This window comes from Eptatretus burgeri, chromosome 3, assembly GCF_056783735.1.
Source record: "Eptatretus burgeri isolate ZD-2024b chromosome 3, Ebu_testis_v1, whole genome shotgun sequence".
NCBI lineage: Eukaryota > Metazoa > Chordata > Myxini > Myxiniformes > Myxinidae > Eptatretus > Eptatretus burgeri.
Window position 1 is genome coordinate 54,397,429 of NC_140963.1, and position 15,140 is coordinate 54,412,568.

Sequence of the window (15,140 nt, forward strand, 5' to 3'; positions counted from 1 at the left end):
GTATCGTGTGGCGTCGCCTCCAGGTGGGGGAGGGTATGACAAGTCTCCACCAATCACAGCACAGTATTCCTGTCGCCATGGTTTCCAGCACAACGAGGTGTTTTGAATGACGAAGATGTTCCAACAGCGAGATGTGAACACTAATCCAGGAAATGATCAAGAACCTTTTACAATTTACAATAAAATAATTTTCTCATTTCCAATTAAATGAACTTATTTAAATATTTGCCTTTTAATAATTTATTTTTATTCTTTCGTTGCCGGATATGTTTGTAACATTGGGAGAACGATCCAAACAACACATGTTCAGCAAGATGAGGTAAATTATGGATTTTCTGATTTCACGGACGTGGACGAGGATGAAAATATGATATTAAACAATTTGAATAACACAAACTCCACGTCGCCATGGTGACAGTGCGTCCGTTTGGAACCCACGAAACAAGGACATTGTGACGTCATTTCGTGAGGACGGTTTGACGGTTCGTTCACGTTTCACGAGCCCTCGAAGAGTTGGGAAAATGTCTCAGTTTGTGAAGAAGATTAGAACAGTTTTCTGTTGTTGCTTTAATTCAGAAAGGTAAGTGAAAACTCTCCTCATGTTTGGGGATTGTGGTTAATCGATTATTCATTGTTTGTGATCAACAGGTGAATGAATCTCGAATCAGAAACGAAACATTTTCCTCCACCTCGTCAGACATTTTGTTTTTTAATATCAAGTCAGTAAATGAGCAAAAACAAAGAAAACACAAAAGATGATGAGAGCAAATAAATTGAAATTGTTGCAGGAAAATCGAATGTTGTTTTATTAAATATTCGATATCCTTGATTGTTGTCCAGGTAAAAACATGGAAATTTGTGAGATGTTCATGGATTTATAGAAATTTACTGGAAAGGAATTTAATGAGGCCTCACCTGGAATAGTGTCCAGCTTGGGTGACCAGATCTGAGGAAGGACAGAGCCACCTTGAAGATGGTTCAGCATCGAGAACTGAGATTGATGAATTACCGGTCTCGGTTAACTCGACTTGGTGGAGTGGCTGAAAGAGACAGAATTTCATACATTGGAGAGAAGGCGGCTGGGAGTGGATATCAACAAGATGATGAAGATAATGAAGGGTATACACAAAATAACTGCAGAAGAGGTATCTTGCAGAAGGGAGATCAAGTGACAAGACCAATGTCTGCACCCTGAGAGTAAATAAGAGTCGAGTTAAGATGGTAATTAAGGGTCTTTCAATCAGAGAGTGGATGATACTGCAAAGGTTGTCTGTGGAAAGGTAATGGCAGCAAAAAGAGTCGATACGTTTAAATTGGAATGAGATAGGTACCGAGAATCAGTGGGGATCGAGGGAGTGGGACAGAACATGGATATTTACAGGAATTGTCGGGAGCTGGTATCTGAGATATGGATCGGTGATTGGATGTCTGTGTCATGATTGATAGATCTCTGAATGTCTTCAAAAGGTAAACGGACTGTCAGGGCTTGTTCATTGCTCATCATCCTCCTCACCTTCCCCCACCCCCACCCCCCCACTCACCCTACAACCCCCCAAAAAGCAAATTAAAACAATTAGTTTGTAATTTCAATGAAATATAATGTATTTGTTGCACAATTGTCCATGTGTATAAATACCCAGGTGATGTCCGTGCTTGCCCCACTTTCCTCATCCCCACTCCTGCATCTCCACACCCTTTCCCTTCGTGAATTTATTTTGATAAACTGTTGCATTGATTCATGTGGTTTAGATACAGTGTAGGCTTGATGGGCCAAATGACCTCCTCCTGTGTCCGAGTTCCTTGTTTACTTCAACAACTACGACTACTACGATGACCACGACTTCTAAGATTACCACTTCTACTACTACGACTAGTACTACTACTCCGACAACGACGACTACCACCACTTCCACTGCAACTAACACAACCTATTTTTCTCAGTTTATTGTCTGTTTGGCCCAGGAAAGATTTTGGCCGAAGTCTTTCACGAACCGGCTGGCAAGATCCAATGTCAGTGATTTCGGTGATTACTCATCAACCTGAACAAATTACAAATCTGAATAGAAACTTCTTCTTCATGGAAGAAACCATGGGATCTTTAACGTGCTCCAACAATTGTTGACAGACGGGACGCCTAATTTAATGTCCATCTGAGGGATGGACAAACACATCGATGCCTTGCCTGCCTCCGAAAAACGAGGATGGCATTTTCTGAATGGTTTGAGATTTGAGTCCAGGCTCGACGGCTCAGAGACGAGTGTGCATACCTTGAGTCTATCCTGCGAGCCTCAAAATAAATAGATCGCAGTCATCAATTGTTAAGGATAGACAAAGAAAAAGAGAATTTGTTCCATTGCTGGACAATTTGCTAATATCTAGGGATACCGTTGTTTTTGATGATAGGATGTTTGTGCAAGAGTACAAAGAGGCAAACCTCCTTCGTCCTCACCCTCATTGAACTCATGGATATTGAAAAGAAGTGTAAATTGAACTCATCGAATGTGTTGTAATTCCTCCTCTTGTGATTTCATTCCTTGCAGCTCCAGTGTTGTTGAGAAACCACCAAAACCACCACAGAGTGCGAAAAGAAAAAAGAGTTTTTGGCATCGAAGAAAGCCAAACACCCATGAGAAGAGTGAACGGCAGCAGGATGGACTTAAACCTGGTGAATGTCTGACATCATCAGCTGAGGCACAGGATCCTGCAATGCCGAAAAATAAACGAGTAAACACAACACCAGCTGCAGATAATAGCAGAACAAAGCCTTCTTCCATATCTGCAGACAAACAAGGAAAGACCGCAATGCCTGCAGTTAAAAGCAGCAAAAACTCTCTTTCCATATCTGCAGACAAAGAAACAAAGGCCTCAACGTCCACAATTAAAAGAAGCAAAGAGTCTCTTTCCATATCTGCAGACAAAGAAACAAAAGCCTCAACGTCCACAATTAAAAGCAGAAAAGAGCCCCCCTCCCCATCTGCAAACAAACAAGCAAAGGCCTCAGCATCTGAGGTAAAAAGCAGCCAAAAGCCTCCTTACACATCTGCAGACAAACCAGCAAAGGCCTCAACATCTGCAGTAAAAATCAGCAAAAACTCTCTTTCCATATCTGCAGACAAAGAAACAAAAGCCTCAACGTCCACAATTAAAAGCAGAAAAGAGCCCCCCTCCCCATCTCCAGACAAACAAGCAAAGGCCTCAGCGTCTGAGGTAAAAAGCAGCCAAAAGCCTCCTTACACATCTGCAGACAAACCAGCAAAGGCCTCAACTTCTGCAGTAAAAATCAGCAAAAACTCTCTTTCCATATCTGCAGACAAAGAAACAAAAGCCTCAACGTCCACAATTAAAAGCAGCAAAAAGTCTCCTTCCCCATCTCCAGACAAACAAGCAAAAGCCTCAACGTCCACAGTTAAAAGCAGCCAAAAGCCTCCTTCCACATCTGCAGATAAACGAGGAAAGATCTCAATGTCTGCAGCTAAGAGCAGCAAAGAGTCCCATTTCCCATCCACAGACAAACCAGCGAGTGAGGTGTCGTCTGCAGTGAAAGGCAATGCAGTGCCTCGTTCCCCATTGGCTGACAATTTTACAAAGACATCCTTGTCTGCAATCGAAATGAACACGACGGCTCATTGCCCAGGTGCAGTCAAACCACCAAATACTGCACTCAGCCCATCTTCCATCAGAGGTGAGACCAAACACAATCTACATTTTCCTTTGTACGAGTGTCTGTATCTTTGTAAAACTGAACTCTCCTGAAACAAAAACTTTCTGTTCCAGAAATGAATCGTTTTGACTGCAAATCTCCACCAGCTGCCGGAGATTGTCCCGAGGATAAAAAGGTACAGAAATAAAGAAACAAATGAAGGTCATCGTCCGACCTGCACGTTTCTTTCCTCCTTCTTTATTCCGACATTTATTTCTCTTCAATGTGTCCATCCTCACCTTTTCAGACATTTTGTTCATCCCCAAAAATAGGACATATCATCCAATCTCTGTTAATATCAAATGGTTTACCTTCATGATTGTCCTGTGGAGTGCACCATGTGATCGAGTTGCCAAAGCAACTCACACACAGACAGGAGATTAATCAGGTTGAGTGAACCGTCTGTGAGGAACCCAAAGCATTGAAAGGGTGAGACACAGGTACAAGGGAGACAGGTATGAACTGAGATCTTGGCTGTAGATGAACAGACGAAGGAAGGAAACAGGAAAACAAGTGAAGTAAACACATTGTCTGTCAATGGATTGTTTCACTCAATGTCAGTTCAACGATCCATTAATTGTTTTTCTCTTCCCAAACCCAACATTAGATCAAAGCGATGAAGACCGATACCCAAGATGGATTCATTGGCCTCATGAACCTCGGCCTTACTTGCTTTATGAACTGTGTCCTGCAGTGTTTGGCAAACACTCCTGGTCTACTGGAGTACTTCCACGGTTCGTAACTTGGTCCGACAATGGCTTTTTGAAAAGTTCGTTCTCGGAGTTGTATGATTTTAGTGGTTTTTAGATCTACATTGCTGCAAAAGTTATTTAATCCCAAAGTATAAAATTTAGCTCTGCATCAAAGCTACCACATAGTCACAGGATATTTGATGTCCCCAAATTATATAGAATCTGAAATGATTACGTCACAAAATCTCTGTCCTGAATACTCACAAACCTTCCTCCAAGAATCGAAGATGCTGCTGAAGCAGTGGAGACACCACCAAAGGATATACAAGGTGATTTTACATCACCGTTTGATGTTATTCGGGACAGGGATTCGGAGTTTTCCAGGGTCTCAGCACACCATTGCCACCCCATTTTGAAAGGCACAATTGGATCATTGAAGTGCTGGACCAGTGAATGCTTCGCAAATGTCAGTTGCCTCAATGTACCTTCAAAAATAATAACATACTCGAAAACACATTATCCCGTCTGTTGCCCACCAGATGAACAGATTCCAGTCAGATCCCATCTTGACTGAGATCAAACTCAAACCTTACAGCTCATTTGCTCATCTGCAAGTACGCTACCTTCGAGCTAAATTTTCAGTCCTTCAAACTCGTAATCCAATGAACACACCCATCTTACATACTCAGGGAGTATAAATTGAGAGATTATTACTTAAATAGTTTCTGAGGAAGTTATAAAATTGAGGATGTGGAGTCACAATATAGAGTTAAATGTGAGAATAACTTATGGTCATGGTCTGGGAATTAAATAACGATAAATTTACACTTTGGATTACTTCGCTTCGAGAAAGAGTTTTGAGGGTGTCAAGTGGTAGTTTTGATCCAGTGCATTGGTGAGTTGCCCAAGTGAGTCGAACATGAGCAGGCGGCATATTTAGAGACCCAATGACCTCCAGTGACCACAATATCAATTTGAAAATATATTTCACTGCTTTTCCCCTCATACTCATCAAACTCTCAATGTGTTTGACAGGAAAGACATTCTTGAAGGAATTAAACCCCCAAAACCCATCTGGGTCAGGTGGAGAGATGACCTTTGCCTTTGCCCAGATTATGTTTGCTCTTTGGAGCAAAAAACAGATCTGTATTGGAATGAGGAGCCTCACAGTGTACTCTGATGGAAACCATCTCGCAATCAAGCCGCGAAAGCTGAAGGTAAGCAAACATTGAGAGAAAGCCGGAGCATTCTTTCATGGTTCATTATGTAAACAGGTGCAGGTTTCATGGGACAACATTCCAAGCTTTGTGAATGGGATTTTATAATTATTTATATTGGGTTAAATATGGTCAAGATTCACTCTTGTTTTTACGATTACACATTCAATGTATGAATGGAAGTTCCATTTTACATGTTCGTCATCACCTGTGATATACAGCAGGAAATATAAGGGAAGGTTCTCACATCACACCAAAGAAAGAAAGTTGTTTTGCTGTGAGACTACTTCGTCATCTTCTTTTTTATTAAACAGCAAACAGCTGCAGGAAGCATCATTTGCTGAGTGCAGCTGTGCCTTCTGGAGGTGAGATGGAGAAGGAATTTGTGATTCGTTCAGGATGCTGGCGATAACTTGCCTACTTTTAAGGAAGGGCACTGAAGGATATTTAATCTCCACCAACGAATGATGGCAAATGTGAACGAGATGACTCTTGACCACTTTTATGATAATTTGCAAAAACAGCAAAAAAAAGAAGACAAATTATAAGGACACTCTTTGACGTCACAACGTTGCCAGATTTGAGTGCTCCGTCCACATTATTACATCATAACACATACTTGTCCCAAATTTGATTTAAATCCTTGAACTCAGATTCAAAATATAAAATAATTCTGTCTGCCAAATCATGCATCCAATCAGGTTGAAATGACAAACATTTTTCTCAGGGAAGAATATTTCTGAAGGCTTTTATATAATAAAATATGTCCGCTGAACCACATGACCAATGACATCAGATGTACCATGGAAACATTCTGCATGAGGATTCGCAATTTAGGTGAAAATTTGGGTCGATTGGATAAGTGGTTGAAGAGAAAACAGAGAGAATTAACATGGACGTCCGGACGGACGGAGAACCCGATAAACATCATCCCTCGATCGGACGACTTCGTCAGTGAAGGCAGAAAAAATAATCTGATTGTACAATCTGCAACAGTCATGGTCATCATGTGTTTAAAGTTCAGTTCTTTTTAAATTTCTTGTCAGATATTGAATTCCATTGTATCATCTGCTGGACTTGTGAAAACTGACTTTTCACCCTTTCTCTTCATCAATCTTCCTCCACCTTGCCAGAAGTTGGTGGATAAGTATTTTCGCCAGTTTACAGCCTTTCAGCAGCAAGATGCTCAGGAGTTTTTGGACTGTCTTCTCAACTGCCTTCACGAAGAGCTGAACTGTGTGTGTGATGACATCTCCATCGACCTTCCAGGCACTGATGGTCATCCCAACAGAGTGAGTTCAATCACATCAAGACCTCCACAGATAGATTTTTGTTACTTTACCGCTCTTGAACATTGAGAAGAATAAATAATCGCACCAAGAAATTGTGAAAAAAACTTTTCAAACCCAAAATTGCAAAGTATTTGATAATTTTGAAATGACATTCAGTTCAACATATGACAAACACAAAAATAGCCAATTTTTTTCATATACCTCCTCCCACCCCACAAACCCCTTTTATTAACCTTATCTTTGGTGAATCACCTTTTCTTCCTCTTTCCCTGACATTTTCATGTCCAAAATTGAGACAGTCCCTGACAGCTATAATTTAATTAGTACTAGAATTCCAAACATCCATTGGGACCACAATGTGCAGAGCACTGGTGCTGTCTAAGCAATCTCCGAGGCTATTGGACGCAATCCTGGACGGGTCGCCACTCCGACACAGTACACCAGCATGTTGGCACTCATTTTGCTGATCTCAGAAGGATGACAGGCAGAGTCAACCCACTTGGTTTTAATTCAATAGCTGAAAAGGAAATGAACTCGGCATCCTCAGATCCCAAGTCCCCACCCTAACCATTAAGCCAACACCAGACAATAATTTGTTTTTAGATTTGTACTCAAACATCACACACTTTGTCTGCACATTGAAGAGGACATCTCAAACACTAATGCATTTGTTTCGTTCTTCCATCAGGATATCGTGGAGGAGAGCTGGTTAATTCACAAGCAGAAAGAGAACTCCATCATAAATGACATATTCCAGGGCCAGTTGGTATCGAAGATTACCTGCACAGAATGTGGGAAGGTATGCGAGAAACTCCTTTGTCTTTGTCCATTTCTGCTGTTATATTTTTACAACTTCAATAATAATGATTATATTTCTCTGGACAATGTTAATTTTAACATTCACACCAAATAACAAATGAGAAAAGGACGTGACTAATCGGAACTGAAAGTACGAAGAGAGAAGAGGTGAATTGAGAGTAAAAGAGTGCAGAGAAGTATTTGAGCGAGACATCATGATATCGAAAAGCCACAATGTGGAAGCCTTGGAAGGCATAATGTGATTAGATCGGCCATTGGTGGAGAAAACCAGGGACAAAGAAATGGACTTCAGCAAAGAGTTTGAACGTTGCACATACAGTATGTTACTGAAATACAGAATACAATGGATGGACAATCAATACTCCTCACACCATCAGGTGCATAACGCTGCCGGGGTAGTTTCATTGGCTGGGGTGCACAACCCTGGATGTGTCACCACTTTTATTGCAGGACACTCCATTGGCTCCCTTTTCGGTGCAAGTTGGTACTCATGTTGCCGACCTCAAAAGAATGACCGGCTGAGTCAACCTGTCAAGTGTTATTCGCTCCCGTTGGACTTTGTCTGAAATGGTGGCTTCTGAATTTGGGTCAATTTTCATGTCCCTGCATGTGTATGTGTCCGCAACCATATCTCGGACATGTATCAAACAATTTTATTCGTACTTGGCAGAAAGACAACACATGATGTTTTGCAGAAGCACATGATTTTGTAATGTGATGCGATCAAAGATGGAAAGAACTGTTGGCCATTTTAGTTGTAAAAACCCGATGTTGAACACGTCCTCAATCATTTCTCGGACATGCATTTACCGATGTTGTTCAAACCTGGCAAGCAGAAAACGAATGACGGCTTGTATATGCACATCATTTTTTTTTCGAGATAATATTCAAGATGGCCGACTGGCGTTTGTTCCTTAAATGTGTCCCCAACCATTTCTCAGGCATGCATGGTCCAATTTTCTTAAACTTGGCACAAGCAGAGCACATGATGGCATACACACGCACCTCATTTTATTTTGTGATGTGGTCAAAGATGGCCGACTGATGGACTGGTGGCCATTCTAGTTGAAAAAAACAACCTGGTATCAAACACATCCTCAACCATTTCTCCAACATGCATTTACCGATCTTTTTCAAACTTGGCAAGCAGAGAAGGAATGGTGGCTTTCATTTGCATGTCAATATTTTTTCAGAGATCACATCCAAGATGACCGACTGGTGGCCATTTTAGTTGTAAATAAATATGGGCTAGCCATTTAATTCCACACAGTGAAATTACTGAAACAAAGGGCTTATCACATGATTATTGTCAGGACAAAATATCTTGTCATGGCTTTAACTCAGGACCTTAAAGTCTTCAGCCAAAGCCAACCAACTTAACTTCTTAGCCACCACTAAGTTTGCAGAATAAAATTCCTTTCACTAATTCCCAAACTGTAATTAAGCATGAGCCCTCACTGTGATTTCACCTTTCATCAAGTTTTTGAGAAAAGCTGACAAAGGTGCAGGTGGTCGTCCAGGAGATGATAACATCATGGATGATGATTGAGCTGGAAAGCTCGAGCCTGAACAACTTCCAGTGGTTTACCATGGAAATGGGTGTGTTCAGTTGACGAGACTTCCAGAGTAACAGGTTGAAAGTGTGAGATTTGAATCGATTGAAAGGGATATTTTGAGGGTGAGACCAGCATCTGACCCTTTCAAGATCAGAAGAAAGGAGGAGGAGGAGGTGGAGAAGATTGGGACCATACTCTGTGCAGAGCATTGGTGCTGCTTAAGCAGTCTCCTTGGTTATTGGGCACAATCCTGGATGGGTCACCACTCCGACACTATACCAGCATGCTGGCACTCATTTTGCCGACCTTGGAAGGATGACCGGTCGAGTTAACCCCACCTGGTATTAATTCAACAGCTGAGCAGGATTTGAACTCAGGACCCTCGAATCCAAAGCCCGCCACCCCAACCATTAAGCCAACACCAGGCATAGAAGAAAGGGAAGTTACTACTATCATCCCATTGGTGTTGTTGGAATTGCACAGCAGAATTTAGAGTCACAGTCAGAAAGAGGAAAATGGGATTTTTACCAGAAAATCAGAGAGGTAATTTATATATGAGTATCAGGACTGGGCTCAAAATTCTGCTTTGGTGCAGTCCATCCACTGGATGATAAAAGGAAGTGTTCGGTTCAAAGTTGTGTGCTGATGGTGTGAGTGAAGAAATTTAGAAAGCCAGGAACGTTGGCCTTGTATTCAACAAGAAAAGGTGTGGCAAGCTTATCATGACATTCTGAGTGTCAAACTTCTGTGATATGTCCAGACACAGGTTTGTTTGAACTCTTGCTTGAGTCAGGGTCTCCATCCAACGTTTCAAGAAACAGCAGTAAATCCAACGTCAGGTGGTCAGGATGAAATTCAAACTGATGATCACAGACAATGCTGCTTGAAAATAGAAAGGATATTACTCACCAGGAGTGGGAGTACCCACCAGAGACAGACTTAACGGGATACCACTTGAGCTGTCAAAAAGGAGACAGGTTGGACAGTTTGACCTTCAGGTTTCCCAGGTGATATATTCTGGCTTGCCAAAGATTGGACACATTCTTGTTGTGAGCCTTGCAAAATGACCTCAAGTTGTCCTCTTCCAAGTCAGGTTTTTGAAGATAAAATTAAAAAAGAATTATAAAAATTAAAATACAATTTTATTTAAATAAAAAAATCCCCGTTTTTAGCTCACCCGGAACGGAGTTCCAGGGAGCTTATGGGATGGCACATCGTCCGTCCATCCATAAACACTTACAACTTCTCTGAAACTACACAGATGATTTTTATGAAACTTCACCACAAACTTCATCACCCGGTATGAACCAAAATTTGTTCACAGCATTAAAAAAATTAATAATAACAAAAAAAAATCAGGCCAGAAGGTAGTCTCCGGAGGGTGTGGGGGGGGGGGTTATACCCCAAAATAGGTATTTGCTTTCTTCTGAGAAACTCGACATGCAATGCCGATGAAACTCGACAACAGCCTTCATCACTGTGATGTACCAAAGATTGTTCATGGCATGAAAAATATATTTTGGGTCTCAGGGGGTCCACAGAACGACCTGAGGGTTGGGTTGGGGTGGGGATTGCTCCCTGAAATAGGTATTTGAAATCACTTTGTTTTTTTCATTTTGCTAATTCCATCCCATGTTGACTTCCTCCTCATTATCATTATTCAACCAAGTGAACACCCAGGGGTATTGCCCATATTTTTTTTTATTTTAGCACCCTTGGAATATCCCTGATTGTGCCAAATTGCTCCCACCCCACCCACACCCCCATCTCACACTCCTCTCATTCTCCCAATTAAATTACCTCGTTTTGATGGATATATTTGGTGTGGTGTTGATGTGTTGCAGCCATGATGGGCCGAATGGTCTCCTCATGCGACAGTTTCCTCATTATCCCTTGATATGGTAGATGGGATTTGAACCAGGGTTTCACACCCCATGAGCCAAGTATTTACGTTGTGACATCAAAAGGGCAACCCCTCCTTTTTCTTTCTCTTTTCACCCCTGTTGTCTTCTCCTCAATCATCTTTCTCGAAGCCTTTGTTGCATCAGTGATCTCATTTTGTGAATGCGATATATTTCAGGTGTCGATCAACTGCGAACCATTCAAGTACCTGCAATTGGCAATGCCATTAGACCCCAACACCAGCACGACCCTATCGGAATGCCTTTTCAAATTCACCGCACCAGAAAAGCTCGATGAAGATGCAATGTGGTAAGGCAGGAAAAGAACAGAACGCTCTGGTCAAATGTTTAATTACCACATGATCATCATTCTCTCTCAGTGTTTCAGTTTGACACAGCATCATAACACGTGAAATATCATGTTTCTGTTTACCTCTTCCCCTTGTTTGATTTTTCGTGAATTTTTCCTTTTGTGAACCTTCACTCCTTCTACCGACCAGGTTTTGCCCACAGTGCAAGATGAATAGAGTGGCGTTTATGCAAGTCTCGATCAGCCATCTACCCGAAGTGCTGATCATTCAGTTTAAACGGTTTCTGTATGATGGAACGAAACTTGAAAATCATGTGGACTTTCCCATAAGGTGAGCACCTCATCTTCAGGGCTGGCAGGATAGCCAACAGGCACATACACTTGCCTCTGAGTTGTCTTGCCTGGGTTCGAATCTGGACCAAGCTATAAATTGTCATCGTGTTGTTTCACAGGCAGAGCGATTTATCAGGGTGTGTGTCGTCCCTCGGACAGATGTTAAACCGGGTGTCCCGTCCCTGGCATTTGTTGGTGGATGTTAAAAATCCCATGGTGTCCTTAGTGAAGAGTAAGTGAGCTATTTCCAGCAGAAGCGGCGTTCGGGGTGTGCAACGCATGGAATTGTATGGGGTCCACCTGGGTGGGATCTCACTTTGCCCACAAAACATGTCAACTTGTGAGTGGTAATAAACAGTGCAAAGAGAATGCCGCATCAGTCCATCTCAACGAAAGAAAGCAGTCACATCATGAATCGATAAAAAAATTTTCCCTGATGTTTAATGAAATAGGATGATGACAAAATTGGGGTGTAGGGTTAGTAGTAGTCGTAGAGAAGGCAGGTTAAATGGAATAAAAACGACGTTTAATGTTTACAAATGCAACAATAACCACAATAAAATTTCTGCAATTCCTCATATTAATACATGTCGATATTGTTGAGCAAATCCACACGACAATTTACTGTACGATCACAAAACACCCCCTCATGAGGAAATGGGCACATGAGCATGACAGAATGTTGTGGTTTTTAAAATCAGAGCAGCTGTCCCAAGGATGAAACAAAACGATCACAGCGGTGCTGCAAAGCGAAAAATAGCTCAACAGAAGGGGAAAAGGGAACAAATCACCCAAAATTAACTTTTTACATCACACAATCAACAGAACCAGAAGAAGGGTTCTCGGTCGAGCACATGTGCTGGGGTGTGTTCAGTTACCAATCAGGTTGTAGAGCACTCAAGCAAGCACTCTAATAAAAGGAACGGGAGTTAATGAACGGCTGGCGAGGCAAGCTGATTGGTCATGGAACTCTCCCATCGATCGGCTTTTTGGTGAGTTTGAGTTTATGGCTGCCGGTGAGATGAGGGGTTACAGTTGTTATAATCACAAAAAATAATGAGAAATATATTTACAGGAGCAGCTTTAGGGATCCTATTATCCTTTTTATGACTGCCAATTATTGCACTGTTGTTGTTGTTGTTGTTGTTATTAATATTATTATTTTGCAATTCAGTAATGTTAAGGTGGAAAGACGCTCAAGCTGCTGTATATATATATATATATATATATATATATATATATATATATATATATATATATATATATATATATATATATATATATATATATATATATATATATATATATATATATATATATACACCTTTCCAATGTGGAAAAAGGGAACAAAACATGGGAATTCCTCCAATTTTTTTACAATCGTGTCGAAAGCAACATGGGCTAAGCGAGTGTGAAAATAACATGGAGTCCTCTTACTCGTGATATAATTGAGGCTTCTGAAACGGCACCCATAATACCCTCTCCCACCATCAATGGGAACGGCACGACATGGTGCACATTCACAAAGATAACTTGCATCGCCCAACTCCTGGTGATGAGGGCACATGAAGTTGTTCCAACCTTTCTTTATGACCCGTCATTCACTTGGCAAGTTTACTTGGTTGAGATTACATAAGTAACAAGTGAATAAATCAACGTCAGACAGACAGATGCTAAATGCATAATTTAATGTGATGACAGATTGACATAGCTCACGGGGACCTCACTGGGTCATTATTGCGTTTTGCATGGGGCCCCCAAAGGACGAACGCTGACCCTCATTGCAGGCACCCCAAACATGTTACAAATTCCTGTTCTCACATATAGGGGACACGGCATCAGCCACAGTGCTGCACCCCTGCGAGAACTGATAACACACAGAAACATGCCACATCCAAACCATGAATACCTCTTCACCAACACTGTGCAATGAGCTGTTGGCTTAATTTTGTAACTGCTCTCATCACAATACTGTTTTCATTGAAATTCTCTCAACTTACATCGCCTATAATTTCGTTTTGCATAAATATGCATAAATTCATGTTTCAGGTTTCAATTTTGATTTAATTGACATGCAATATAAATTAACATTCACCCCATCCACTCCCCTCCTTCCCCCAACCTCCCGAAGTGACCTTGACCTCACCGCAAATTGTCTGGATAGTCAACAGAGCAGCACGGACACGACCTATGATCTATATGCTGTTATCAATCATCATGAGTCCTATCCCTTCAACCATTATACGAGTATGGCGCAGCTACCTCAAAGAACCACCACAAAGGGGAACCACACCGGTATGTCAGGAAGGCCAATTGGGTGTCTTCATTTATTTGAGTATGTCCGTTGTGCTCATTAAATTTGCTACTCTTACTCCGTCCCCCAAAACTCACTTCCCATTTCTTCACTGCTCGGTTATTTTGCTGTGAACATAAGCTTTCAAACTATCTTTACCAACTCATTCACTCCACCCTCCAACTTCCAACACCACCGCCTCCCAATTTTTTTCCAGTTTCTTCAGCTTGAGAGTGTGCTTCTGTATCCATCTTGTCCACCCTGTGCATCCTCCCCTACCCCTCATTCCTCCTCACATCCCTCATTTGCCAAAGTCTCCCTCGACTTTATCCTTCAACCACTGAACACCACTCTATTGCTGAAACGTCGAACTTGCTGAGCCTTAACATGTTTGTGTGTTGGACAGGATGGAGGATGTTTGACGACCACAAAGTGAAGGAGATCAATGAAAATGACGTTTGCACAAATGAGGCGTATGTGCTGTTCTACCTATACTGCCAAACATCTGCTACCCAGCCATAACACAGCAAGGCAGGTACAGGTAAAGGAACCTCTTAGAATATCACTGACACAAAAGTTAAGTTTTTTCGTCATTGTCTCAGCCTCATGGTGGATATTGTACAGATATTGCATTTCGGAGATAATCGTAGATTATCAATCATAGATAAGAGACAAAACAGCACAGGATGAGGTGTTTGAATCTGGGATCCAAGGCTCGATGAGCCAGATTGAGGTGCTGAACATGATAATGCCATTTTGCGTGAAAATATGTTTTCAAAGAAATTGAAGCAAAACTTTTCTGGGCTCCTTTTTATCTGGTATATACTTCATGAGAGTCATGAAGTTACTCACATATGATTTACTATTCTCTCCTTTGCCTTCTTAAGTTAAAATCAGGTCCAAATCTTACACAATCTTCAGCCACTTCTTCAATGGCTTCAAGAACTTTACCCAACTGCTGGTCTCACAAAGACCACACCTGCAGCCAATGTCCATTTCACAGTGTGGTGCAACATCACATCTTGTT

At 41.5% G+C, this 15,140-nt stretch overlaps 1 protein-coding gene across 2 annotated transcripts in view; it reads left to right on the forward strand.

The window, feature by feature from the left end:
- Positions 1 to 121: 121 nt before the first annotated feature.
- The window catches only part of LOC147029928 (uncharacterized), a 17,325-nt gene continuing 2,306 nt past the window's right edge, over positions 122 to 15,140 (forward strand). The window contains exons 1-11 of one of the 2 annotated variants that reach the window (XM_085872091.1): positions 122 to 580; positions 2,541 to 3,682; positions 3,775 to 3,836; positions 4,308 to 4,434; positions 5,428 to 5,609; positions 6,743 to 6,901; positions 7,590 to 7,700; positions 11,357 to 11,487; positions 11,678 to 11,818; positions 13,952 to 14,115; positions 14,520 to 14,654. In XM_085872091.1, coding sequence (XP_085728217.1) covers positions 522 to 580; positions 2,541 to 3,682; positions 3,775 to 3,836; positions 4,308 to 4,434; positions 5,428 to 5,609; positions 6,743 to 6,901; positions 7,590 to 7,700; positions 11,357 to 11,487; positions 11,678 to 11,818; positions 13,952 to 14,115; positions 14,520 to 14,635 — 2,394 coding nt within the window. In that variant the 5' untranslated portion in view covers positions 122 to 521 and the 3' untranslated portion in view covers positions 14,636 to 14,654. The remainder of the gene's footprint in view (positions 581 to 2,540; positions 3,683 to 3,774; positions 3,837 to 4,307; positions 4,435 to 5,427; positions 5,610 to 6,742; positions 6,902 to 7,589; positions 7,701 to 11,356; positions 11,488 to 11,677; positions 11,819 to 13,951; positions 14,116 to 14,519; positions 14,655 to 15,140) is intronic. The other variant, XM_085872092.1, reaches the window with a different exon arrangement.